We start from the raw sequence: 25,516 nt of genomic DNA, 5'->3' as shown, positions 1-25,516 counted from the left end.
ACCCCTGCCAGCCCCCAATTCCATCAACACGGAGAAGTATTGGTATTGGTCTATGGAGCACCACGCCGCAGATACGCAGCTGCTGCAGCACCCCGCATTCTGAGGGGTGAACTGGACTGCGACGCCAGCGGTTCTGCTGCAGCCGCCCTCGATTTCCCACTTTCGACACGCCTACTTCACGCGGTAGCGGCGCGTAGCGTGGGAAAAAGATCGGTGTGTTCGCCCTGATGAGCAATGAGTCTCGAGACAAGACACGCGGCAGATCGACAGATGCTGCAAAGTGACGAGCTACCAATTCGGGCCAGCGGTCGCTACTCATGCACTCGTGTCGTCAAGCTCCCAGCCTCCCGCGGACCGGCCATCTGCAAGCTGCAAGTTGCGAGTCTTGCTTCAGCTGCTTCCCTGGGCGCCGGGCTACTACCGGTAGTGTAGTTCACCTCCTCCCGCCAACCCTTTTTTCCTTATTTCTTTCATTCTTTAGTCGGTCTGCTAGTGCAGACCGCCGCATCTTCAACTGTGCTTCTAGCACATGAAACTGTGACGAGCTCGTGGCGGTGGGCATTATTGGGAGGGTTGCAAGTGCACGCGACGGCTTGGACGATCACAGCCCTTGGGGAGGCGGGGGGAGGCCGCGCGAGTGTGGTGATGCAGGCAAGATGCAGGCAAGACTCCAAACTACCTCGTCCTCTTACCTTGCTTCAGTGTCCACTAGCGACCTTGCCAGAACAGAGCTGCTGCTACTGTGCCTGTCTGTAAGCGGTGATTCCTCTCCTCCGACAAAGGGAATCAGCAAGGCTCCGACACGTTGGAACCGAGGGCCACCCTAGCCCCAAACCTGCTGCTGACCCGGCGGTGAAGGGAAAGCCATCTTTGTCTCGGGAGGCCGCATTGGGAAACTCCAGACCTGGCCTTTGGGGGGGCCTGGGAGGATCGAAGGGGGGCCGAAGCTATTGCTGCTGCCACCAATCAATCAATTAGCCAGTCAGCCAGCCATCCAGCCAGCCACTTCAGCACGCGTCTTACAACGCCGCTCAGTTGAGACCACAGCACCCTTTCCCTCTCTCCGTGCGGCATGTTCCAGCTGGAGCATCAATTGACTCTCGTTAGTGCGAGACTCGGAGCTCTGCGGAAATGTACGGTTTGCTTTTTCAAGTCTGGTCTGCTTTAGGCCGCCGCAATCCGAGGGAGGGACATGAACTCGGTCTCGGTGGCTGTTGTGTTTTTTTGTTGTTGTTTTTATGTGATGGGAGACACAACAGGCCGGTTTGCATGTGTTTCGTATTCGAGGCGGAGCTGCATGCCGGAGTGCATGCCTGGTTAAACCTCTCTGGTAGTCGAGCCCTTTCGCGGTCGTATTTCTGCCTCCCGCATTTGGCGGCGTAACGCTGTCGAGCGCGATTTCATCGCCTCCTCTTTTTCCGCTGTTGCATGAAAGGACGTGGCCTCGAGGAATGCTTGTCGCTTCAGGATGCTTGCTGCTGGGCTTCGCTGGCTGGGCCCCCCAGCGGTGCCGGTTCTCCTCTGCCCTGTCCCTCCCCCCTTCGCCTTGGGCCCTCGTCCGATCTTCTCTTCCCAGCCTCGGCTGGTTCCAGAGCGTTCAAGGGAAGACCTGCCACGTCCAGGGGGAGCGGCGGCGGTGAGCCCTCCGTTCCTCGGTGCCGTCGCGAGTCGCAGGTGGGAATGGTGCGACCCATTCTCCCCCGGATGGGGACGGGGTGTGCGCCGCGGACCGGATCTCCCGGTCGGGCGTTTGCTTGGGACCAGCTTGGCTCCGTTGGGCGGATGATCGCTGGCCATTGGGTGGTGGTGTCGTCGATCCGGGGCCTTGGTGTTTCGTTTCAAAGGCGCGACAAAGCCAAGCTTTTCCCGATAATCGGACATTTCTTTTGTTCTCGGAGGTTTGTAGATTCTGTACCACAGGGGGGGGGGCTGCCATATTTCGTTGCATTTGCCGTCTTCCTCGAGGATGGGGATTTTCGAGTTTGTCCCCCTTTCCGATGTCCACGCGGTGCATGGTGTGGCTTCGTCGGCATGGTTCCCCCCGAGTTGGGGGGGAAAGATGGGGGCTGCCTGATGAGAGAAGACGGAAATGATTGACGGCGCGGGCAGATGATTGTCAGTCACAAGGCGGGTAGGGCGGTCAATCATCGAACGCGGGAGGGCTGCCCTTCAGACCTTCAGACAGCATGGCACTGAGCTAAGGCTGCAGTCGCCGCCCATCACGGCCATCTGAACGTGGGGGAGTGAGATGGGCGTTGTTGCAGGTCGGCATATCACGGCACACACATACACACACTCGCCCCCCTCCTCTTCTTCGGTACTTGCAAGTGATGTTTCTGTGTATCGTCACATCTTGTGTTTTTTTTTCCGGTGGTTTCTGTCATATATCTCGTTTACACGGCATTGACTTGGGCATATGGATCAGCATGACCTGACTCGCCGGGGCCATGTGACATTATATATGTGATGTTGTGGCTGGGCTGTGATATCTGAGGTTTTGGCAGCCGTATCTTGGACTGCTTGGTATTTTCGAGGCGTGTCGGATGGGGGTGCTTTGCATGTGAGCGAAGGTAGTCTTCGGGAGTTGTCCCTCGGCGGAAGGCGTTAATTGGGCAAACGATGCAAGTGCATCGATGGGGGTTAGGGAATTCGGTGTGCCGGATTGCCCAGTAGTCAGTCTCCTGGGAAGGCCTCCGCGTCTTCGCCTGCGTTGTAAGACGGGGGGCTTCATTCTCTGCGAGGTACATTCGCGGGTGGAGGCGGCTGAATCCTCTTGGTCAGTGCCAAGAGCAAAGCTTGTTGCAATGTCGTCGAAGAGAGACAGACGTACTTGTCTTTGCAGCATTCTTAGTTGGTCAGAAACATCCAATGTTGTTGTTTTGCCACTCTGAAGTGGTATTCTCATTGCAAGTGTTGCCGGCCTCGACTGGCTGTGAATTCTGAGTGATCTGGCTGGCCAGCTTGTGATAAACACAAGTGACGTGTGGTGAGGTTATAGGCCGTAGGTAATGAATAACTACATCGGTGTATAGCTCGACTTTGTGTGAACTTGGAGACGTGCTCCTTGTTGCCATTGAGGTACTCTGACCAACATCTTGCATGTCCTCCTGGACTCGATCTCTGGGCCTTTCCACTTCGAGACGGTATTTAGATGCTCGATGCCCCTCTGTGTAACTGCCCCAGAGGAGAGGTTTTAAGAAGCAACCTGGAGCAAATAACTACGAGCACCGAACTTGTTAATGTTTTGATTTCTTCTTCGAGGCTCTGTGTCAAGAGTTGGCAATTACCCCCCAGGCTGTTTGTGTTGTGCGGTCGCTTCCGAGCCTGAATACAGTTCAATTCACAGCCATTACCAAGTTTTATCCTATTATGAACTTCGGTAACCCGTCCTGTTTTCGAAATTGGTGTCGTTGGTTTTGATGCGTTCCAAAGTGAGAAAGTAAATATCAAACTCGTACAAAGCCCTTCTGAGTTCAGATCGAGATCATCTGGGCCTCTGTTTAATCTGGGCTCTATCAGAGCCGGCTCCACTGATCTTAATTTCCCTGCCAATCGATGCATGTACTGCTGTCAATACCGAGGCTCCAGACAGATATGATACTCAGTATATCATAAACCGAGCTTTGGCCACAGGGTTGAACTACAAACAAGGTGTTCGTTTGTAGTGAATCTCGCTGGGAGGACCGTGGCTCTATTGCACCGAGGACGTATCACAACAACGCTCCGCCATGTTCAATCAGTCGGTAAACAACTATTATCAAAGATCGAGCCTCACATTTGCCCATTGAATTTGGACGAGAAGGAAGTCTCGCTCGGTGTCAGGGACCGACCTTGGCGCCGTGAATAGCTGAAGAGACCACCAACGCCTGCATCTACATCTCGTCAAACAAGAGGTAAGGGGGTTTCAATAAAAAGGGGTCCATTGAACGAGGGTACAGGGTAGTTGAATTGAATCTGTATTGGATTTGATGCTCAACAACACGTTATGCCAAATAATGTCAGAGGGCGGCTCTATTTCAGTATGTACTCGATTTGATAATATGGAACAAAAGCCCGGCAAGTGTTGAAAGATCATGAGATTCATGCCGAGCCAGTTGAGATATAATATTTCACGCAACCTCGCGACAGAGTGAATGGTTGAGAGACCAGATGTGGTCTCGGTATGGTTCTTGCCGTGGTGGAGGTCGGCAGTCTGGCGGTGGAAGCTAGTCTCAGTGATAGAGCGTTGTATCAGACCAGGAGTTGTACATGTGAATCATTGCCAATAACCTTGTTGACTATATCGTGGATAAGATCATATTTCAAATGTCTGATAATGGGACGGAGGCATTCTTTGAGCTCATAATGATGCGTCACACGCTGTGAAGGTCAACTTTCGTTATTGTCACTGAATTTCAACATCCCGAGAGAACCCTCCCACTGCCTCGGAGAGACCAAGCGCCGTAGATTATCAAAATCCTCCAAACCTACAAAAATGTAGACGCAGTCTCAGGGGTCCCATGGAATCTCGAGCGATCCTAGAATGGGCTCATGCCGTATTTGTTCTGTTTCGGAGCAATCCACTATTCAGACAGCCCTTCAGTACAAGAAATCTTCTAGACCGGCTGCTTAGTATTTGTCACACACTACTTGGGGCTTGGGTCGATCACAAAAATGAGATCTATCGCCACGTTTGCTGTTTGAGCTGTTTTTTCAATTTTCATCGTAATTTAGTCACAGCTACTAACCATAATCTATACCAACGCAGCTCATTTGACTGAAGCTACCGGAGTTTACCATGCACTGGCAGCAGTAATTCCCAAGGATACTTCCACAGGGCTGGAGGTCAACTGCCGGCAGGGAAACATGGACATGCTGGGTCGCGAACTCAGACGATGCAACATTTCCCGAAGTCCAGGACATGACAGAGTGAGACCGTAAGATCAATATGAGCCCATTGAATTGGACTGTAAATAAAACAAACCCCGAGTAAGTGCAATGGGAGACATGTCAGTGATGGACGAACACAGAGCTGGCCAATATCGTGGTTGAGCAAGGAGATATTGAAATCGCTGTAAGCATATCGTCGTCAATCGCTTAATAGCATATATCATCACTGGGAAGTGGATACTGTGCAATGCGTTATTATTATTATATAAGAGAGTTATGGGTCTAACGAGGCTGCTCCGTGCTTTGCCGGTCATGTGCTCTGCGGCGTGACCAAAGTTTCTCCCGCTAGCCGAATCGCGAATGGACTCAGCCGAAAGATTCCTGCCTGCGACCTCACCCGAGCTGTCTCCAGCAACACATCCCCATTGCCAGCTCAGCCCATCATGAACTCCCTCCGCCTCGCGCGCGCGGCTCTCCGAGCCCGCCCTGCTGCCATCCGAGCCCCTCTCCAGCGCAGAACCTACGCGGATGCCGTCCCGGACAAGGCAAGCACCGCTGCATCCTCCGAGCCGGTCCCCGAACTTCCGCTGACGATTTGCAGATCAAGCTGAGCTTGTCGCTCCCTCACCAGGTACGAATTCGATGTTTTCCGAGATCATTGAGCAAGAGACGATTCGACAACGGGAATTGGGCGCGACTGGACAGCCAATTGAAGAACCGGAGCTAATTACCGCACTACAGACCATCTACAAGTCCCAGGATGTCGTCCAGGTCAACCTCCCCGCCGACTCCGGCGAGATGGGTGTCCTCGCCAACCACGTTGCCTCCATTGAGCAGCTGAAGCCCGGTCTGGTCGAGGTTATCGAGGAGAGCGGCCCCAGCAAGCAGTTCTTCCGTACGTGCACGCACCGAGCCTTTAAAGGGATACATAAATAAGCCTAAACTGACACGGGTTATCTGCAGTGTCTGGCGGTTTCGCTGTTGTTCAGCCCAACTCCGTCCTTAGCATCAACGCCACCGAGGGATACCCCCTTGAGGATTTCAGCGCTGAGGCTGTCAAGGCCCAGATTGTCGAGGCACAGAAGGTTGCCAGCGGCAGCGGAAGCGAGCAGGATATCGCCGAGGCCAAGATCGAGTTGGAGGTTAGTCTTCTTGGGCGAGAAGCTGTGTTACAGAAATGCTAATTGTCGTTCCTAGGTCCTCGAGAGCCTGCAGGCTGTCCTGAAATAGAGTGTTGAAGAAGGTCGTCGGAGAAATGACGTTGTACATCAAAGACTCGGATTCCCTAACTCATCTAACATCGCATAATTGAATCCCACTTGCGACGTGTCCAGCGTTACTTCCAGCTCTGACAAAATTCGCCCTGTGTGCTTGCTGTGCATTTTACGTCTTGGGTCGGACGATCCTTCCGTCAAGCCATAAGTCGAAGCTGCCGAAACATGGAGATAGGGTCGGCTCTGTCCCATTTCCGAGTGGCCGCCCCTGCCTGGCTTCTGAATACCCCAAAATGTCTTTACCCTGGCCTCTCCTGAGGCAAATCCTCTTCCCTAGGTAACGTTCCGCATCGTTCGCCACGGAGCATCGTTTCTGAACTCCCCACGACCCATCCGTTATAATACAGTGTTACGCTTATTCCAACTTCATATAGCATCTCACTATCACTCCCCATTGTCTTTTGACATGGATGACCCCTTCGTTGCCGACCACCAGCCAGCATTTGGCGACGTTGTCGCTACGCAACCCAGTGACGGTAACATCCCGGATGGCATCGTGTCTGCCAGACGTCTGAAGTTTGCGAGACAACCTTCCACTCGCATGACAGGCCGCAAGCCATCGCCGCCGGACGCCAGAGAACGCGAGAGTACTTGGTTCGGCTAGGGTCAACGGACCAACAAAGTCTTCGCAAGGCCTGCAACACGCAACACGCTGATCGAAGAACCCCAATCGCCTCCTCAAGATCATTCGTTTTTAGGCTGGGAACCAGAAGGTGAAACCCAGAGCCACAAGCAAGACGTGACGTCGATTTTGCGTCCGCAGCAGTCAGCCTACCTGACACCTCCGCGGACAACCAAATTGGATCCCTTGCACCTTCGGCAGACCGCCTCAACCGGGCGGCTCCGGTCAAAGCCCATCAAATCACATAATCAGCTTCCCCTACAGCATGCGGTTTCAACGCGGTTGTTATCGCGCCCGGAAGCGTACCGTCTCTCCTCCAACCACTCGGCATCCTCGGTACACTCTCATGGAACCGAGCTCACCACTTCAACGGTTCGACGACGTGATGCTCGGGACATTTTTGAAGAATTCGGCATCACTCGCCCGTCCGGATGGCTCTCTGATGACGAAGGAGAGGACCTCTCGCGCAACCAGGATGGGACCAGCAGCATTCCCAAATATATCTCTAATGTGTGCCACTCATGTGGAGCTGAGGTCACTTCTCGGACGGTTTGCACTACATGTGGTCATGCAGTATGCCCGCAATGCGCAAGTGAGATACCAGACGACGAGGAATCACTCGACATAGGGCATACGGAAAGTACGGAACAGAGCATTGAGGCAATCGAGCAGCACATGGTTCAAGAGCAGTATCGAGCTTCATCCAGTCTAGAGACGACGGAGGTGTGCAAGAAGAATCAAAGTCCTACGGCCACAACAGTCGCTCTCAAGAATAACCCCTTCATCCTCGCAGACAGAATGACAAAGATTGCCATTGTTGAGCCACAGGTCACTGATGCAACTGCTCGCGCAGGCCAAGCATCGAAACATTCGGATTGCGTGCCCAAGCAAACGGATCTGGCTATTGTGGAAACACACGGGGACTACGAGAATTCCAGATGTAATACCACTCATGCTGGACATCATTCGAGCCGACACAGTATCGCGTGTATCGTGGAAAAGCAGGCTGCTCCGGAGCAAGAAACTGACTTGGGCCCTTTGCAGTCCCATCCTGCACTGACAGACCCAGTTCAGAGAAAGATTGATGAAATGTATCACCACGCCGAAGACCTCAGGCGTACCCAACACATCATGGAGCATCTCGCTGCAGGGTCAGTTACGACTGAAGAGACCCCCGACCACAGTCAACACAATGCCTTGGGACCGCCGAATATGACTACAAGCCATTTGGAACATACGTTCTCCCACGCTGACAGCCGCGGGAAGCTGGTCAGCCTCGATATGGTAATGTCTGAAAACGATGAACGCAACAAGGCCCAGCAAGACCACGAGTTGGAAAGGTCGCAGTCCTTTGACGTCGACCCGATCAAGAAAAGAGAGTCAGATCCTGCACCCATGGGCCCCGGAGCGCAACTTTCTCGTTCTCCATCGTGGTTAAGAAGTCCAGGCCAGACACCAGACCACACCAGAAGCAGATTGACTGTCATGCAAAACAAGAGAGCGCCCCGGATGAAAGACTCGAGTGAGCAAGGCCCTACTGTTGCAAGTTTTGGCCCAGAGGCCGTTGCTCCATCAGAATCCGTGGAATCACTTCACAGCGCGACAAGTAGCAGCCAGTTGGCCCAGGGCCAACCCGAACAGTATGGTTCTCCAAAGAGCGAGCCAGACATTCAGTGGCCGAAATTAAAGAAAGTAACCAAGCAAACAGCGGTTGAAGCCGGAAAAGAGCCTCTGCCTTGGCTGAAGAGACCGTTGCGCCGGGTCCAAAAAGAGGATAATATGTCACAGCAAGCTCAAGAACGAAAGCTCACTGATGTTGAATCGTGGAGATCACAACTTCGAAAAGTCCCAGCCTTGGATACAGGCTCTTCGGAGGAACGCCGTGATAGCGATCCACATCATGGCGATCGCAAGCGAGCTGACACTTGCATGTCGTGTCGCCACGAGACACCTCCGCCTTCGCCGCCTTTTGTTCGCGAGGTGGGCACGAGCTCAGGCTTTGGTATGAGGTCTGCGGATGATGTCGACTCAGCCATGCAGGAAGTACATAGAGGCACTCACTCAAACCAACCGAGGCAGAAGCGCCTTGAAGAGGTTCGAGTGTCAACCTCCCAGAGATCGAGCTCAAGAACGTCGACAACGATGAAAGTTGAGTCAGAGGCCGTCACTCAGGTTTCTCGGACAATAGAGGCAACCCATGCAACATCAAAAACACTTGCAGCCATCGAGACTGGTCTCAACAGAACTGCCCAGGACACTCAAGAACCATCTTATAAGTCCCACAACGAGGTCGAGGTCTTCAGCCCATTGCCCATCATGCCACCAAACCATGCTTGCTCCTGGAAGGAGCGGTATTTGAATCTCACGGCTGAGGTGCGGCAGTTGAAGGCAGAGATCGTGTCCCGAGAACGCCACGACACCCCGGGGCTTGTTGACGTTGGAGTCAACGTCAATCAGGACAATGAGGATGAGCTGGGCGTTGAGGGGCTCACCATTGTAATGCATTTGAAGGGAAAAGACGACTTGATCATCAATACCGACTTGACACAGGTCTCTTCTGACGTCTGAAACTTGGCAAGAGTCAATAGTTTGAAAGCGGCATATCGTTGGAAGAGCAGGGCTATAAGATTATGATACAAGAAGCATGGGTTAGGGGAGACGCAAGTTGAATATATTGTTTTTATCACTACTCCCACGACGCACATAGTCCTCTTACATCATCCCTCGTGCCAGTGTGACGGTAATCGAGGCCCTGCACAACTTGACGTTGCCATTTCCAGGACCAAGTGGGCGAAAGTATTGTCCCATCCAGAACAGACTTGCAAGAGAGAACTGGCGAGATCGGTTTGACATAACCTGTGCGGCCTACTGTTTGTAATCGTAATAACGTAGGCACACATGCACCCTTGGAGTAGCATAATGTTTGAGCAACAGCCAATCCGATCATGTCTTTCTTACTAATAAAAGCTGCAAAACAATTCGAATATCATTGCACCTTTGAATGAAAAAGTGAAAAAAGGGAATATGCTGCCTGCACGCCGTATTCATCTACATGTCATGCCGAACGTCTAGTTCCTCAAGCTCGTGGGCCAAATGAAGGCCAATAGAGCGGAGAGAGAAATGCAAGTGCTTTCGGTCTATAGGGTATCAACAAATGCCCCCTCCCGAATCTACCCTACCTATACCCAACCATGCAGACTTGCTGTTTAAAGCCCTGTGATGGAGATGTTGCCATCAAACCCTGTCTTATTGAGAGTTTTACGTCGTCGTTCGGAGATACCGCCCCTGTCGGGAGGAGGTTCCAGCGTGGTGTCTGGTTTGGCAATGTGGCCCTCTGCCTTTACAGAGCCGAGACGGTATCTGTGACGTCGGATCCGGTGGCCTTTGCAGAGGTGACGTCGTGGGCGACCCTCATGGGCCTGCCTTGGGCCTTCTCGGATAGGGTAATAAGCTCCTCCATCATCAGGTCTCGGGTTTTGCGGGTGAGCTCGTCGACGTCGGCGGCGGTCAGGCCAGTGGTGGGGATAGGGTCCAAGACTGCGCAAGATTTCAGGTCAGCGCATGCCACATCGCATACTGGAGCGGCACGGGAATCAGTGACTTACCCTTCACGGGGATCTTTCCGGAGTTGAAGACGAGGCCCTTGAGCCAGAGGACGTGGCTGTAGTTGGCGACGACGCAGGGGACGATGGGCACGCCGGCCTGCACGGCGAGGTGGAAGGCACCCTTCTTGAAGGGTAGCAAGACAGGGTCCTTGGCGTAGCTGCGAGTGCCCTCAGGGAACATGTAGACGCTCTGCTTCCTCTTGCGGATCTCTTCCGCGGCACCGGACATGACATCCCTGGCATCCTTGGCATTCTTGCGGTCGATGAAGATGGAACCGCTCAAGGCCATGAACCATCCCAGGACGGGCGTCTTCTTGAGCGAGGCCTTGGCGGTAACGCTGCAGTACTTGGGGAACATGGTGCCCAGCATCAGGACATCGAGCTCGGTCTGATGGTTGCCGACGAAGATGGCCGGGCGCGTGGTACCGAGGATGTCCTTAGGGTCGACGACCTCAAAGGTCACGCCCGTGGTGAGGGCCATCAAGTAGTAGAAAAGTCTCCCGGCGGTCCATTGTGAGATGCCCGGGTTGCCAACGAGGCGCAGGAAGATGGAGGCCCAGACGCCGTAGAAGGCGGCGATCATGAGCGAGATGTAGGAGGCGAGGACGCGGGCGCCAAAGGCAGCCTTGGGGACGACGAAGGACAGCATGTAGAGGGCGACGATGAGGGCAACATAACCCTTCAAGAAGGAGTAGATGTAGCCCAGGAAAGCCGACATGACTGCTGCTGGTGCGCCGGATAGGTGCGGTGGCGGCTGGCGTAAAAAGATACAGGCGCGCGGAAGCTGGGGGATAGGGGACAAGAGTCGAGATGGCGGGCGTTAAGCTTCTTTGGGGGGGAAGGGGGCGCGCGCCTCAAGGGCTGATGGTTGAGGAAGCTTCCAACGCGGGGTTGAGGCTGTGGAACGAAGGATCGTCACAAGGGCGAGGCGAAGCGAGGCAAGTCGAGGTCTTGGGAGGAAAGATGGCAGCGGCACGCAGAGAGAGGAGAGAAGAGAGGCGAATGCTACGGCTTTCGAGGACACATGTTACGGAAACACAATGTGTTGAAGGTATGTTGTCTCGGGGAGGGAAGTTGGCAGGGACTCGTCGATGCAAGGGAACGAACGGTGTTGGTGGGAAGCCGGCGACCAGACGAGGAGGTACTGCAAGGTAGCTTGCCCAAGAGGGTGGAAACCGGAAGCCAAGTGGCAGAACGCACACCGCAAGCACCTCGATTGGCGAAAGGAGGGCCATGACCAGGGTCATGGCAGACGGGGACTGGGTCGCACTGGCAGCAGGGTCGAGGGAAGGCAAGGAAGGTGTGGGGTGCCCTGTCTGGCCTTGTCCCAAGTGAATAATAATTTTTTTTGGTGGGATGACCTTGACTCTTCTGGGGAGATGCCCCTCGGGTCGTTGGGAAGAATTCAGTAATTGGCCCATTTCCTGACCCCACGGAAAATCGGTCCCTTGCCGACGGGTGCGCGCACTTGTGCGGCTGTGCCCCCCCTTGCGCCGTCTCTTTGTGACCGACTTACATGTACGGCTGTTGAGGACGGGAGGAACGTGGGCTTCTTCATGAGCTGCTAGAGATCGGCTCAGACCGTTGTGGGCGCTAAACCTGATCGTATTTGACGTTCCATCGGTAGGTAGGCCGCTAGCACATGCCATTGTCCGGCCCAAGGCTCACGCCATGTACTACATAGTAAGCTAGAAGGCGGACGAGCGGGCACCTGATAAGAGAGGGGCGGGTACAGACGGACAGACATCGGATCTCGACATGGCTTTTGGGGAGTCGGCCTCTGGAGCGGAGGTTGGAAAAGGTTGGGGAACGAGACAAGATCGGACGAGACTAATGAGGAGGATTGGCTTACACAATTCCTTGTGTATATGGGGCACGTGTGAAATGCTGAGTTGCATGACATGACAAGCCGCCTGACAGTACGCAGCAGCAAGGCAACGCCTTGCTTCCTCGCACCTATCTCGCCCTCTCTCACTCTCTCCCTCTCTATTTCTGTCTCTCTCGAGATCCCTTTCTCCCTGGGGGCTAGAAAATGCGTGTGGGGCGGCGAACCCCTCCCCCCTCCTCGCCAAAAAGCATGTGGTAGGACCTCAGCTTCTTCCCCAGAGACTCTCATATTTCCTGCACCACCATTTGTGGTGTCCTCCGGGACAACACTCCGTCGTCCTCAGATGCGCGATCCTCGTAACGGCTGGCAGTAAAAAAAAAAAAAAAAAAAAAAAAAAAACAATGTTTACTCGAGGCTCAATGGACAGAGCACTTGGGGCAGCATTGTAAATTCCCCAGCCCTCCTCTTTTGATTTTTATTCCATATGTCATTATGGCTTTCTCAGACACTTGGGAATCCAAGAGCCTGGATTCTAAAGATGTGGTTACCATGGCTGAAGCGGTCACAGATCTTGTCAGCCTTTTTCAGCCAGTCCATTCCGCAAAGTCGAGGTATTACCTGAGCACGCATCCAGAGCGGCTTGCAGGGGTCTCTTATCGATAGAGCGATAACGATAACAGGCTGACTAACACTCTGGCCCAGCGCGTCCGCCTGGGGGTCTGGGCTCGGCATCGGTAACTATCGCCCGACAGCGAGGAGCTTCGGAACCTTGATCGCACGACAATCGCCAAGCGCATTGCTAATCACAAAGAAGCAGCGATTCAACTTGCCGTTTATCGCCGAACCGAACACCATTCGCACCGTTCCAAGGCGGCCCCTCTACGACCAGCGCCTCGGTCATCGGCGCATTCTCTTGCTGCCGTAGGATGACCTCGAATCATTGAGATTACGACCATGCCCTCTCGCCGAGAACAGCCCCCCCTCTCCGTTCGCTTGCCGACAGGCAACGCGCAACCCGAACTTCCTCCCATATCCGCCCTATTCCTTATCGACTTCGACGTCAAGGCTGGATACACCATTGTCTGGAAACAGGCCGCTCCCGGAGTCGAGCTCGAGGGGCTTGTCGAGTACAAGAGTCTGCCGTCAGGTCTTCATACAGTACCCGACGACTTGATATATTTCGTCCATGATGGCGCACATGCTGGGCTCAGCGCATTTATTAACACGCCGTGCGATGAGGAGGAGGCGCGCCATGCGCGCATGATAGCCGTCGGTGTCTTGGTACCCCTCAGCTACGGCCGCCTGGGTCGGGCATGGAGACATGCCGAGAATTTGAAGCATATTGCATCGTGAGTGCACATCGCCACAACATGGCGATAGCCCTGATTAATTATTGCTTAGCACACTCGCCGAGGATCGCAAGAACACAACTCCTCTTGACGAGTACTGGGAAAAGAACAAGGCCAGAGAGGGGGCCGAAGAGAACCGGCCCCCGTTGGAATCCCCTTCTGTCAGTTTCAGCGCCCAGGTTGTACAGCCAAAAAAGCCGAATCACAACCGGAACCGCTCTGCATCAGACGGTACTTCGCTGCTGCCACCCGGCCACCGACTCTCTCCGTACCACCCGGCCTGGAGCTTGACGGCACTCTTGGATACCTTTGGGCCTCTCATTTTCCCTATCCACAGGGCAGCCTTACTGCGGAAACGCATCCTAATATCGTGCCATGCCCCAGTGCGTGAAATCTGCAACTTTGGTGCGTTGATCCAGACCTCAGCTTATGAGTTCGTGCTTATGTCTTTCTAGTATACAACATTTCTGTACTTTCCAATATTCCTCAGACAGTGACGGAGCTATTGTCTCCGTCGTCGTCCTCGCAACGTCTCAGACCGCTCTTCACGATTGGAGTTCACGATATCCCTTTCTTGGTGGAAGATTTTGAGGCTTCGAAGCGCCGGAAGGTTGATGGCAATGACGCCGTTGCGGACGAGTCCGGCTCTGGTTGGATTGCTTGCACAACCGATAGCATCCTGGCCATGAAGGACACTCTCTGGGACATGCTCATTACCATGCCACCCCCTTATGCACCCGATGCAAAGGACAAGGTTTGGCCAACTGTCGAATGCCCCCGTGGTGCCCCTGTGAAAGCAACACAGCGGGATTTGAGGCGGTTCCGTGCTTTAAAGACTGGTCTTGCGAGGCTGACGGCAACAACGCCAAGGCCGGCGACAGCTGAAAGCCCACGGTCAGAGACGTCGACGAGTTTCAAACTCACCACTGGTGCCTTCCCGGCCTCAAGTCTTGAGAGCGACGAGGCTCTAGACAAGGTTGTGGAGCCTCTGAGTTGGACGGCGCTGGCATATAGCGGCTTCATGTGGTGGGCGAGCGCCGGCGAGCAGGCACGCAGCGAGGAGCAAGAGGAGGCTGCCCATGACGCCGCCTTACTGGCAGACCTGGGCCGAACACCCCACACACCGAGCATGTCGATGCCGACTCCAAAACCCCGGTCCTCGGTATCCGGTGGCGTAGGTGGCTCGGACGGATCCGTCTCATCCAGGCCATCCACCGGGCCTGAAGACGATGAAGCGAGAACGGAGCTTGCTGTGATTGCCTACTTTCACCGGCTAACGGCGCAGGTTCTGACGGTGATGGCGGACATCGTGGAGAGCTCGGACGATCGTTACGAAGACGACGATGACGAAGATGACCAAGACGCAGAGGACGTTCCTCTCAGGCCCGATAGCGAGTCGGACCGTGGTTCTGTGCGAGTTGACAGCCATGCACTAGAGAGCATGGGTCTCGACATCTGGAACACGCAAGATGCCGAATTTGTCAAGGAGCTTATGGCCAAATATTTTGACCGGAAGCCATACATTGAGGGCAAGGGAGTGGAGGTGTGTGGGGTTCGTGTTTGCTGAGTGTTTACTTCGCTCCACGGAAACTCGAAGCTTCGGCTTCTTGTAAACAATGGCTGTCTTCCATGTGCAGAGAAGGAGTTTCCTATGGGTCGGCACCTCTGACGGTCTGATAGACTTAGTTAAAGTGTCGTGTTTTTTCCCCTCCGTCAGGCTCAAAATTCAAGTAGGCGTCGGACTTGTTTATTTCTTAATGAAAGAGCGCTTGAGAATCCACCTTATTTATGTTACAGGCCTCCGTGAGGCCCATCGAGCTAGTTCCATCAGCTGCCGACACATATCACAGAGCGATTGCAATGTTATTGTTTACTGTACTACTGGAACCTAAATGCTATATGTATGTAAGGCTGCAATTTGGCAACTTATGTCAGAATATTGATAACTGGCTGCGACTCTCGAGGCGACCCCTTTTCAATAAGCCGGAATCGGTGATCTAGGCTAATCCCAAGCGGCGACTGTGTCCCTCAGACAGGATTGGAAACCACAAGCGACAAGGAACAAGACAATAAGTAGCAGAAGCCGGGAGAGGAGATTGTTAGTGTACGGAAATAGGGCTGACCTGGATTGCCCAAGTAAGGAGGACCACACAGGTAGGAAAAGGTCAAAGGAGGGGTGAGGGGTGAGGGGTGAGGGGCAGCAGATTGTTGAAAAAAAAAAAAAAAAAAAAGGTTGTACTATGTGTTGTGTAGTACGATATCATGACCGAATGAACCGTGCCGACGCACGCTACTGTGCCATGGTATTTCGATTGTGGGCTGTGGAAAGGCGCAGAAGCAAAGGCAAATTCCCGCTCGTGTCGAATGCTACGACGGAAGAAAGGATGACTTGGCCGATAATTGGCCGGGAAATGGAGAAGAATAGAAGGCGGCGGGAACATGGAGCCAGGAACCCCGCCCTCCCAGCATAAGACTACATACTTGAGCATGTATGTACCCTACAGCAGGTGCGCTGTACGGTAAGGCAGAAGCAACGGTGTGATGGGGGTGGGAGTGCTGTGTGTAATTGGCCCCTCCTGGCAAATTAGCTTCCCGATCTTCAGTACGGACAGTGGACAGGCATGCTGTGAAAGAGACCAGACCAAGAGAGTCGACCCCACTTGTGCACGAGACTGCACACTGCACCGACATTTGGTATTGTGAATGGCGAAAAAACACAAAGGCGACCGACACCACCTGCCACCTCTACTCTACTGTGATATCCCCTCAGCCTTGCACCGCCGACTTTTCCCTTCTCTCCTCCCGCCATTCCTGAGAGACCAACCTACGATCGCTTCCAATATCGATACCTCGACTCTCCTCGCTGCACCCACCCGACTCTCTCTCTCTCTCCCTCTCGCCCTTGCCTTTCTTTTGCCGAAGTACTCTTCGTGTGTACATTCCCAACCTACCCGATCCCACCTCTTCTGCCTATCGAATCGAACCGGGCCATGAGTCTTCGGTAGAGCTACGTCGCCGCTTTTACGTCAAGCAAGAATGCTGAATGCACAGCTTGGAGGGCTGCCAGGATTATAGCAGCATTTCGAACCCGAAAACCCAGTCACTTTTTTTTTTTCCACATTAAAGCTCCGTTGATATATTTTTTATTTCTACTACCTCTCTCTCTCTGGGCCATACCCTCTTGAACATGGACGCTCAGGTACGTTTGCAGCGCTTTGCGATTACCGTGCGGGCTGGGCTGCACAAAATTGTCGGCCTTGCCCCGCCATTTCTATCATCATCGTCACCCATCACACCGCCCCCCTGCATAGGCCACCTCCTCCGGTCGAATTTGTTGACCAAGTCTGCCACGGCAATGGGGGCTTACTCCATGACTATATGCGAGAGACCAAGTCGCCATGCATCGTAGCAGGTGCTGACCCAGCGTGACACAGATCGAGAACGCCGTTGAGGCCGCTTTCAACCCCACCAGCAACCAGAACTTCAAGCAACAAGCCTTCGATTACCTGAACCAACTGCGAGCCGACCCCCAGGGCTGGCAAGTCTGCACCACCCTCTTCACAAGGACTCAGAGACCCTCCGAAGTCGTTCGTCTCTTCTGCTTAGAAGTGGTCAACTATGCTGTCCATACCCAGGGCCTCGATCGTGGCAGCCTGTCGTGGCTGAAGGATACCCTCCTCGAATACGTCCGCAACACATACGGCCAAAACCTGCAAGACCAGGTTGACCCGCCTCACTTGCAAAACAAGCTGTCCCAGACCCTGACCTATCTGTTTGTCTTTCTGTACAACGATGGCTGGGACTCATTCATCGACGACTTCCTGGCCATTGCCAGCAGCCCCAACAACACGGCCGGTGTCGTACTTTACTTGCGAATCCTCGGCTCGATCCACGACGAGATTGCCGATATGCTGTTGACGCGCAACAGCAACGATGCGAAGCGTAACACGGACTTGAAGGATCAACTGCGGGCGCGCGACGTCCAAAAGGTCGCCCAGTCCTGGAAGGACTTGCTGGCACAGTACTCGGGTCAGAATGACAACATCGTCGAGATGATCCTAAAGGTTATTGGCAAGTGGATCAGCTGGATGGACATTTCCTTGATTGTAAACCAAGAAATGCTCAACCTGCTACTACCCGTTGTCGGCCGGACAAACAACTCGGGCAGCGAAGACAAGGTCAGGGATGCTGCCATCGACACCCTCACCGAGATTGCGGGCAAGAAAATGAGGGGGCCGGAGAAGATGGAGCTGGTTGCCTTCCTCAACCTGCGCGATATCGTGGCCCAACTCATCGCCAGCGCCCCTCTTAGCGCCCTTAAGTCCACGCCCCAATACGACACCGATCTCGCCGAAGCGGTCGCGAAGCTGGTCAACACTGTCATGGCCGACATTGTGCGGGCCTTGGAGGATGGTCAAGCCGGCGACGATACCCGAGCCAAGTCGGAGCAACATCTTCACGACTTCCTTCCGTTCCTCCTTCGATTCTTCTCCGACGAGTATGACGAGGTCTGCTCGACTGTCATTCCCTCGCTCACCGATCTTCTCACGCTCCTGCGAAAGGTCGGCGCCAACCTCCCTACTTCTTACAAGGAGATGCTCCCGCCCATCCTCAACGCCATCATCATGAAGATGCGCTATGATGAGACATCAAACTGGGGCGACGAAGATGAGCAGACAGACGAGGCCGAGTTTCAGGAGTTGCGCAAGCGACTGCAGGTCCTTCAAAAGACTGTTGCCGCCGTCGACCAGGAGCTTTATATCGATGTGTTGAGCAACCTCGTTTCCCAGACCTTCAGCACGCTTGACCAGCAAGGGTCTCAGATGGACTGGAGAGACCTTGATTTGGCGCTTCACGAGATGTATTTGTTTGGTGAGCTTGCGCTGCCGAACCAGGGGCTAGGCACCAAGAGCCAGCCGTCGAGCACAGCAACCGAACGATTGACCATCATGGTAACCAAGATGGTCGAGTCCGGTAGGTGGACAATCCTTTTATCGTATCTGGGAATATCTAACTCTTGACAGGAATTGCCAACTTCCCCCACCCTGCCATTCTTCTCCAGTACATGGAGATCTGTGTCAGATATTGGCAGGTGTTCGATGCTCGCCAAGAGTACATCCCGCAGGTGCTTGAAAATTTCGTGCGACTGGTACATCACGATCACGTTCGTATCAAGACGCGGTCATGGTACCTCTTCCAGAGATTTGTCAAGTTTCTCAGGGCCCAGGTTGGCAATGTTGCCGAAACTGTTATCCAGTCCATTAGCGACCTCCTCCCCATCAAGGCCGAAGTCTCCGAGAACAACGGAGATGACGACATGTCTTCGGACGAATCCGACCACTCTGCCGATGCCCTGTTCACAAGTCAACTCTACCTGTTCGAGGCGATTGGTTGCATTGCGTCGACCGGAAGCACCCCGGCAGACAAGCAGGCTTACTATGCCCGGCTTGTACTGAATCCTTTGTTCAGCGACATGGAAGCCCACCTGCCCAAGGCAAAGGCCGGCGACGCCCAAGCCATCCTCCAAATCCACCACATCATCTTGGCTTTGGGCGTCCTTGCCCACGGGTTCTCGGACTGGACGCCCGGAAGCACTTCGACCCAACAACGGCCTCCTCCAGACAAGCTCGTTTCCGACGAGTTCTCTAGAGCTGCCGAGGCCATATTGATTGCTCTGAGAGAGTTGAATAGCTCTGCTGATATCCGTACCGCTTGCCGTGCCGCCTTCTCGAAGCTACTCGGTGTCCTCGGATCTGCTGTTCTGCCCCAGCTTCCCCAGTGGATCGAAGGATTTCTGTCTCAAAGCTCTTCGAAAGACGAAATGGCCATGTTCTTGCGACTTCTTGACCAGATTGTGTACGGCTTCAAGGCCGAGATTTTTAATGTCTTGAATATGCTGCTCACCCCCTTGCTGCAGAGGATCTTTGCCGGTCTCTCCGAACCAGTCACTGGCACCGACGACGAGATCCAGCTTGGGGAGCTGCGCAGGGAGTATCTGTCCTTCCTATTGGTCATCTTGAACAACGAGTTGCAGTCGGTCTTCATCAGCGAGGCCAACCAATCCTTCTTTGAGTCGCTGATCAACTCCATCCTCACCCTGGGAAGAACCCTGGTGGCGGAGAACATCGGTCCTAGCCGACTGGCCTTCAGCGTGTTGTCGCGCATGGTCGTCGTCTGGGGTGGTCCGGACGTGGCCAAGATCTCAGAAACACCGTCTGCTCCGACCGGGTCGGCCAACCCGAGCATCCCTGGCTTTGATCGGTTTATGATCGACCGCTTCCACCCGCTCTGCTGGGAGGTCTTCCAGGACCCCAACTTCAGACCGCATAATGACGCGCAAAGTAAGCAGGTTCTCAATGAAATCGCCGGCCTCGAGCAGGCCATCTATATCAAGACCGGAGAGATGTTTATTCAGCACCTCCAGTCATCATTGTTCCCTCACCTGGGCATTGACGGTGCCGAATTCCTCCAATCCATGTCGACATCTATGGACCGGAAGGGGTTCTCGAGTTATTTGCAAGGGCTTTTGAAGAGCCGTAGATAGGAACTGAATGTAAGCGGGAGGTATTAAGCGTATGGATGGAGGAAGGTTTTGGGAGGGAAATCCGGATCTCGTCTTGGCCACTTTTCTTTGTTTACATATCCACTGGCCGCATCGCCTTGGAGTTTAAGGGAGGCATTAGAGATTAAACGACAAATGACAAAAAGAAGCATGTTCTCACCGAGTGTCTTATTGTATACGTGAGCTTTTATGAAAAAGTCACCTTCTCGTATGCCTTTGTTATTCGTCGCCGGCGTTGTTGCACTATACCAATAATAGCTTTCTTGACTTGCTTTGACGCCCTTTAAACTGTTCCCCCACCCCTTCCCCTCGTCGACACAGACCGGCTTGCGTTTCTTCTCCTATACAGCGCACCTGAAGCATTCGACGCTGGCGGTCTGTCGCCCATTCTCACTGCCGGTCGCCTTTGATTAACTCCGCCTAATGAATCACGGGCAGCCGAGGACGAGCTGTCGCCATGAGCAGCACCTGGCTCACGGCTCTGGACATTCTTCATCTCCCATCGCTAGTTGTCACCTTGGGTAGCCAGCCCACCCACCTTCGCCCAACGCGGCTCTCTTTGCGGCTCCCGCTTGGGGATAGGGGGTATGTTGGCCGACCGGGGCGTGGACTATGAAGGCGTGCCCGTGTACGGATCTGGTATGGGGGGTTCCAAGGGGGGGCAGAAGACAAGCGGTTGCAATCTTTATTTTATTCTACTTCATACAAGACCCTTACAGCGCAATCATTAATTATCTTGTACGGTGGGAAATTTTGGTGACACGATATACTCTGTTTTTTTTCTCCTGCTCACCTTCTGGAAAACGTCATTGCCCGGGTGAAAACAATTCCGAAAAAGAAAAAGAAAACAGCTGCGTAAAATAAATTTAAAGAGAAGGGATGCTCTTTTTCAGCAACGCAGGCAGCCTGGTGCAAATGGATGAGGCTGCTCTGACAGATCTGGCTAGCCGCGGCGCTTTCCGATAAGAATCAACATCCTCATTGCACCGCGGCTTTGATGTGCGTCTCAAACCCCGGAGTCGTAAGCTAGCTGACAAGGAGAGTGTTCTTTATTACACCCTTGTAGAAGGAGAGAGGGGGGGGGGGGGAGGATATATATTATGACGGGCAGTTGTGAGTATATTATACCGTGACTACCTACACACCTCGAATCTCAAATGCCAGAAACCGCGGCTTCTTAAAGCTATCCGTAATCCCACAAACATTTGTCGATCACCGGGGTATAACGACTGGATGACCTCTAGGCGTGCGAGAAAGCGACGAAGAAGACATCAAGCAGGCCCCTTCCCAGCCTAACAAGTGGGCGTCTTTTCGCATGTTGTCAAGTTTACAGTGCTACTCGACCTGGCTTCCTTCCCGTCGACTTATAATCGACTCTCTAATAAAATCCCCAAGTACATACAGGCAAGGTCACGCATGTTTTTAAGGATCCAACACATATGAGATTAACGCCGAACACGTATACATGGCAGCAGGGCAGAGACGAATGTCGTATCGGATATTCTTTGGTCAAATTGAGGCTGGGACAGGCAGAGCTTTATCGTCGAGCGGTCGCACAGCCAACCCAACTACGTCTTCTGCCTTGGTGGGCATTTCCCTTGCGACCCTCGTCCCCAACTTTCAGGTTGCGGTCAAAGACTGTTAGTCCGTCGAGAGACATGGGTCGCAGAACGAGCAAAGGGCGGTGACACGCAAACGTCACAAGTGGCAACTCGCAACCCCTGGGCCGGCCCGCAACACTTGTGGCCGATGTTCGTTCGATCTCCACTATCCCGGTAGTGGAGTGGGAACAGCCCGAGGCATCTCCAACTTGGGTGCCAGCTTGCTCCTCACTCGAAATACAGCTAAACGTGGCCGTCAACTAGAAATGGGACGAAAAGAGGGCCAGGTATAACCACCCTTTCATAGAGGATTCGAGGGGACGCACTGTAGACCCAGATCCACCATCGCCATCGAACCCCTCTCTAGTCGTTCGCCCGTCCCATATCTAGATATCATATGCCACCTTGAAATCAGTGACCTGTCTCTTTTTTCTTCATTATTCGCTACCATTCGTCTCAGTAGGTATCAGTCTGAATCCGAAGCTACTTTAAGCCAAGCCTCACTTCTGTTCCGCTCGCTTTCGACCTGAAATAACTGGTTGGGCAAAGTCACAACATCAAGATGCCTAACCGATACCCCGGTCGACAAGACGCTGACCCGGCACCCCTGGCTCGGCCATTAGAATTTCCCTTCTCGACGTCCGTCGCCCCCAACCGCTTCATGAAGGGTGCCATGACAGAGCGCATGTGCACCTGGGACATCTCCAATGTCTCCATGCGCGGCGTTCCTACCGAAGAGCTGATCAACCTCTATCGCAACTGGGGCAACGCCGGCTGGGGAATTTTACTGTCTGGAAATATCCTCATTGACCCCGCACACCTCGAAGCTCCTGGAAATCCTATCATCTCCCTCAGCAACAAGCCAGTGGCGGGCGACGACCGCTTCGAGGCGTGGCGTCGCGTAGCTGCCGCAGGAAAGGCTGGCGGTTCCCTATTACTAGGACAGATCAATCACCCCGGGCGTCAAGTCATTAGCGACATCCAGCCGGACCCCGTCTCGGCATCTGACGTGCAGCTGCTGAAGGACTTCTGGGGCATGAAGTTCAACAAGCCTCATGCGGCAACGGCAAACGAGATTCAGCAGCTGAAGGACGGCTTTGTCCACTGTGCTGTGTATCTCGAGAAGGCCGGATTTGACGGTATCCAGCTCCACGGCGCTCATGGTTATCTCCTGGCGCAGTTCCTGTCACAAACGACGAATATAAGAGATGACACCTATGGCGGCCCCTTGCGAAATCGCGCGCGGCTCATCACTGACATCGCCGACGATATCAGGGCGCAAACAGGTCCTGGTTTCGTTCTAGGTATCAAGATCAACAGCGTCGAGTTCCAGGAGTCCGGCTTCACGACCGAGGAGGCCACAGAGCTTTGCCAGCTTCTAGAAAAACACAGGTTTGACTTTGTTGAACTGAGTGGTGGTACATATGAGCACTCCGCGTGGCACCATCGGCGAGAAAGTACACGTGCCCGCGAGGCCTTCTTCCTCGAGTTCGCGGAAAAGATTGTGCCTCATGTGGCGAAAACCAAGACCTTCGTCACGGGCGGGGTTCGCTCGGTCGGCGCGATGGTCGACATCTTGCAGTCTGGACTCGACGGCGTTGGCATTGGTCGGCCGGCTTGCACAGAACCGAGGTTGCCAAAGGAGATATTCGAAAATGGCATCAAGAGTTGTATCAAGCCTTTGCTAGACGAGCAGGACTTCGGTCTCGGGGTTGTGCTATCAGGGGCGCAGATGCGGCAGATGGGCCGTAACGAGGAGCCATTAGACCCATCAGACCAGAAGTCGACGGACGGTCTCATGAAGGATGTCGCTGCTTGGACTGCTCGTGTAGCCGAGAGCAAGGGTGAGTTGTACGGGTTCGCGAAGCTCGAGTCGGTTCCTGTATTTCCATATGCTAAAGCTTTTCGGGCTAAGTTGTGAGGTATCGAAGTGCCCTTTCAGTTATGTCCATCTGACAAATACGAAGAGTTTGCAATTGTGACACGAAGCAATAGTCACTAGGCCAGAACGAGGGCAGACCTGGTTGTGATGGGCCGCGCGTTCGGCAGACGAGGCGTTGTGTGTAAACAAGTAATCATTGTTTCGTAACCATATAATCATAAATTCAAAGCAATAGAACGCGGGTGCCTGTTGAGGTCTCTTGCGAGAATCAGTAGCAGTGAGCAGCTGTTTGTTTCGCAGATCAAGTTTGTGAGACCTTGGGGCTGAAACCTCTCTTGTGTGACCATGAAAGACGGTATGCTGCCCGGTTTTTTGGAGCTGGCTTGCTGAAGAGTCATCAGAGGCGCTCCCTGTCTTCGACATATCTTTACCAGTCACCGAGACAGACGCGTGTGACATGGCCCCGAGGCGCCGTCGAGGTTCGTCGATGTCCATTTTTGAAGAGGCTTCCAAGGCAGGCTAGAATCGTCGCTCCTGAAGCTTGTCAACGATCCTCCCGTGACTCCTGTTTGCCAGAGTTCATCGCGACAATTGAATCTAGTGATCTTGTAAGTTGCGTTATTTCAAGACAGTATCAACAGCCAGTTGAGCAGGACTGCCACTTGGCTTCAAAGTGAAACAGTATGCGAGCTGGGGTGAGGCATCGGGTTGAGCGACGCCCACTTGCCCGAACCAGAATAGCACCATCTGCTGGCCATCGGCCAAGGCATTGGGGTCGATGCTATGTTCGGGCTCTGTAGGAGGAAGTACAGGTCGAGCCGGTAACGTGGGACGTTTGCCGGGTAGGTCGTGGTGTGGGCAAGGAGAGGGATTGGAGAGTCAATAAGACGCCGCATCCTCTCAGCCCTTGGGACCAATCCTGAAAGGGCGTAAGCTGGTGATATGATCTTCTAGCAGACAGCCTTTGATGCTGGATCTTGTAACGCCCCTGAGGTGTGCATGTGCTGCATATGCAGACAGACAATCTGGGGTTGAGTTAGGATAGTCAGAGCCAATAAAGGACCTGCCTCATGAAGCGGCGGTGGACATGCTCCTTTGGGGGATTTTGCGGGGTCAGTTGCCCTGCGAGAAATTGCCCGAGATTTGCACTTCGTATGGTCAGATTGCTCCTGTCCTTTTGCCTTTCGGCCACGATGGAGTCTGAGGCCACACAATGGATCCGATTGCTCGACAGCAAAACGAAAACAACCGAAGCCGGGTTCCGCTCCACCAGAAGAGATAGACCTCAACCCTTCAAGAGAGAGGCGCTGAAGACATCTCGAAGCTGGATCATCGCACAAATCACGACAGAGGATGTGATAGCGATAGGCACAAGGATTATGGAGAAAACCAGCTGAATGATCTGCAAGCTGATGTGGCGCCGAGTGTCTGGCGAGGCGGAGCTGCATGGCTCATTAAACCCCGCAGAGCCCAGCCTGTGCCTGGTCGGAGCTTTTGAAAGGGGAGCGAGCGTCGGTGAGTCTTGGGATCAGCAGAAAGGCACACTTCGCCGTGACAAACGAGGTGTGCACGAGGCCATTGTTTGCCAAGAGCCGCCAATCAGAGTAAACTTGCCGTCTTCACCGATGGGTTGGTTGGCAAGGGGTACAAAAAAGCTTTTCTTCAATAATAACTGTTGCATTTCGGTTGGCCAGACCTCGCCGAGGTCATGGCGCATTCTGGAAATTACCCTCATTCTGGGCGAAGTGATGGTTCTGCTGGTCTCGTCGCTGGCTGGACGGCGGCAAACAAGGTATGGCCTAGTGGTCGGTGGCAGTGTGGCTGCGAAGGTTGCGTTGCCAAATTGCGGCCGGGTCCGATGAGGCCACCGGAAAAAGAGCAGCTGGAGCCGTGTGACAGTGCAAGTGTGCCTGTACAATATTCT

General features: G+C 53.8%; 6 protein-coding genes across 6 annotated transcripts; 5 read left to right on the top strand and 1 right to left on the bottom strand.

Moving 5' to 3' along the window:
- Positions 1 to 5,312: 5,312 nt before the first annotated feature.
- Positions 5,313 to 6,099, top strand: EsH8_IV_001096 (uncharacterized protein; the record flags this gene model as incomplete). Its single annotated transcript, XM_083265986.1, has 5 exons — positions 5,313 to 5,414; positions 5,471 to 5,500; positions 5,611 to 5,764; positions 5,833 to 6,011; positions 6,067 to 6,099. The coding sequence occupies 5 exons, from the start codon at positions 5,313 to 5,315 to the stop codon at positions 6,097 to 6,099; spliced, it is 498 nt and encodes a 165-aa protein (XP_083124881.1).
- A 1,797-nt stretch (positions 6,100 to 7,896) lies between these two features.
- EsH8_IV_001095 (uncharacterized protein) lies at positions 7,897 to 9,333 on the top strand (the record flags this gene model as incomplete). Its single annotated transcript, XM_083265985.1, has 2 exons — positions 7,897 to 7,916; positions 8,022 to 9,333. The coding sequence occupies 2 exons, from the start codon at positions 7,897 to 7,899 to the stop codon at positions 9,331 to 9,333; spliced, it is 1,332 nt and encodes a 443-aa protein (XP_083124880.1).
- Positions 9,334 to 10,105: 772 nt separating this feature from the next.
- EsH8_IV_001094 (1-acylglycerol-3-phosphate O-acyltransferase SLC1) lies at positions 10,106 to 11,088 on the bottom strand (the record flags this gene model as incomplete). The annotated part of the gene is made up of 2 exons (XM_083265984.1): positions 10,106 to 10,302; positions 10,371 to 11,088. 2 exons carry the CDS (start codon positions 11,086 to 11,088, stop codon positions 10,106 to 10,108), a joined length of 915 nt encoding a protein of 304 aa, XP_083124879.1.
- Positions 11,089 to 13,152: 2,064 nt separating this feature from the next.
- On the top strand, positions 13,153 to 15,114 carry EsH8_IV_001093 (uncharacterized protein; the record flags this gene model as incomplete). The annotated part of the gene is made up of 3 exons (XM_083265983.1): positions 13,153 to 13,547; positions 13,600 to 13,952; positions 14,003 to 15,114. 3 exons carry the CDS (start codon positions 13,153 to 13,155, stop codon positions 15,112 to 15,114), a joined length of 1,860 nt encoding a protein of 619 aa, XP_083124878.1.
- Positions 15,115 to 16,734: 1,620 nt separating this feature from the next.
- EsH8_IV_001092 (Ran GTPase-binding protein LOS1) lies at positions 16,735 to 20,091 on the top strand (the record flags this gene model as incomplete). The annotated part of the gene is made up of 3 exons (XM_083265982.1): positions 16,735 to 16,746; positions 16,982 to 18,521; positions 18,572 to 20,091. The coding sequence occupies 3 exons, from the start codon at positions 16,735 to 16,737 to the stop codon at positions 20,089 to 20,091; spliced, it is 3,072 nt and encodes a 1,023-aa protein (XP_083124877.1).
- A 2,181-nt stretch (positions 20,092 to 22,272) lies between these two features.
- EsH8_IV_001091 (NADH:flavin oxidoreductase/NADH oxidase family protein) lies at positions 22,273 to 23,631 on the top strand (the record flags this gene model as incomplete). The annotated part of the gene is made up of 1 exon (XM_083265981.1): positions 22,273 to 23,631. The coding sequence occupies one exon, from the start codon at positions 22,273 to 22,275 to the stop codon at positions 23,629 to 23,631; it is 1,359 nt and encodes a 452-aa protein (XP_083124876.1).
- Positions 23,632 to 25,516: the final 1,885 nt, after the last annotated feature.

This window comes from Colletotrichum jinshuiense, chromosome 4 (assembly GCF_051148585.1).
Source record: "Colletotrichum jinshuiense chromosome 4, complete sequence".
Lineage (NCBI taxonomy): Eukaryota > Fungi > Ascomycota > Sordariomycetes > Glomerellales > Glomerellaceae > Colletotrichum > Colletotrichum jinshuiense.
Note: the sequence above shows the minus strand (reverse complement) of the source record. Positions and strands in the feature narration are given on the sequence as shown.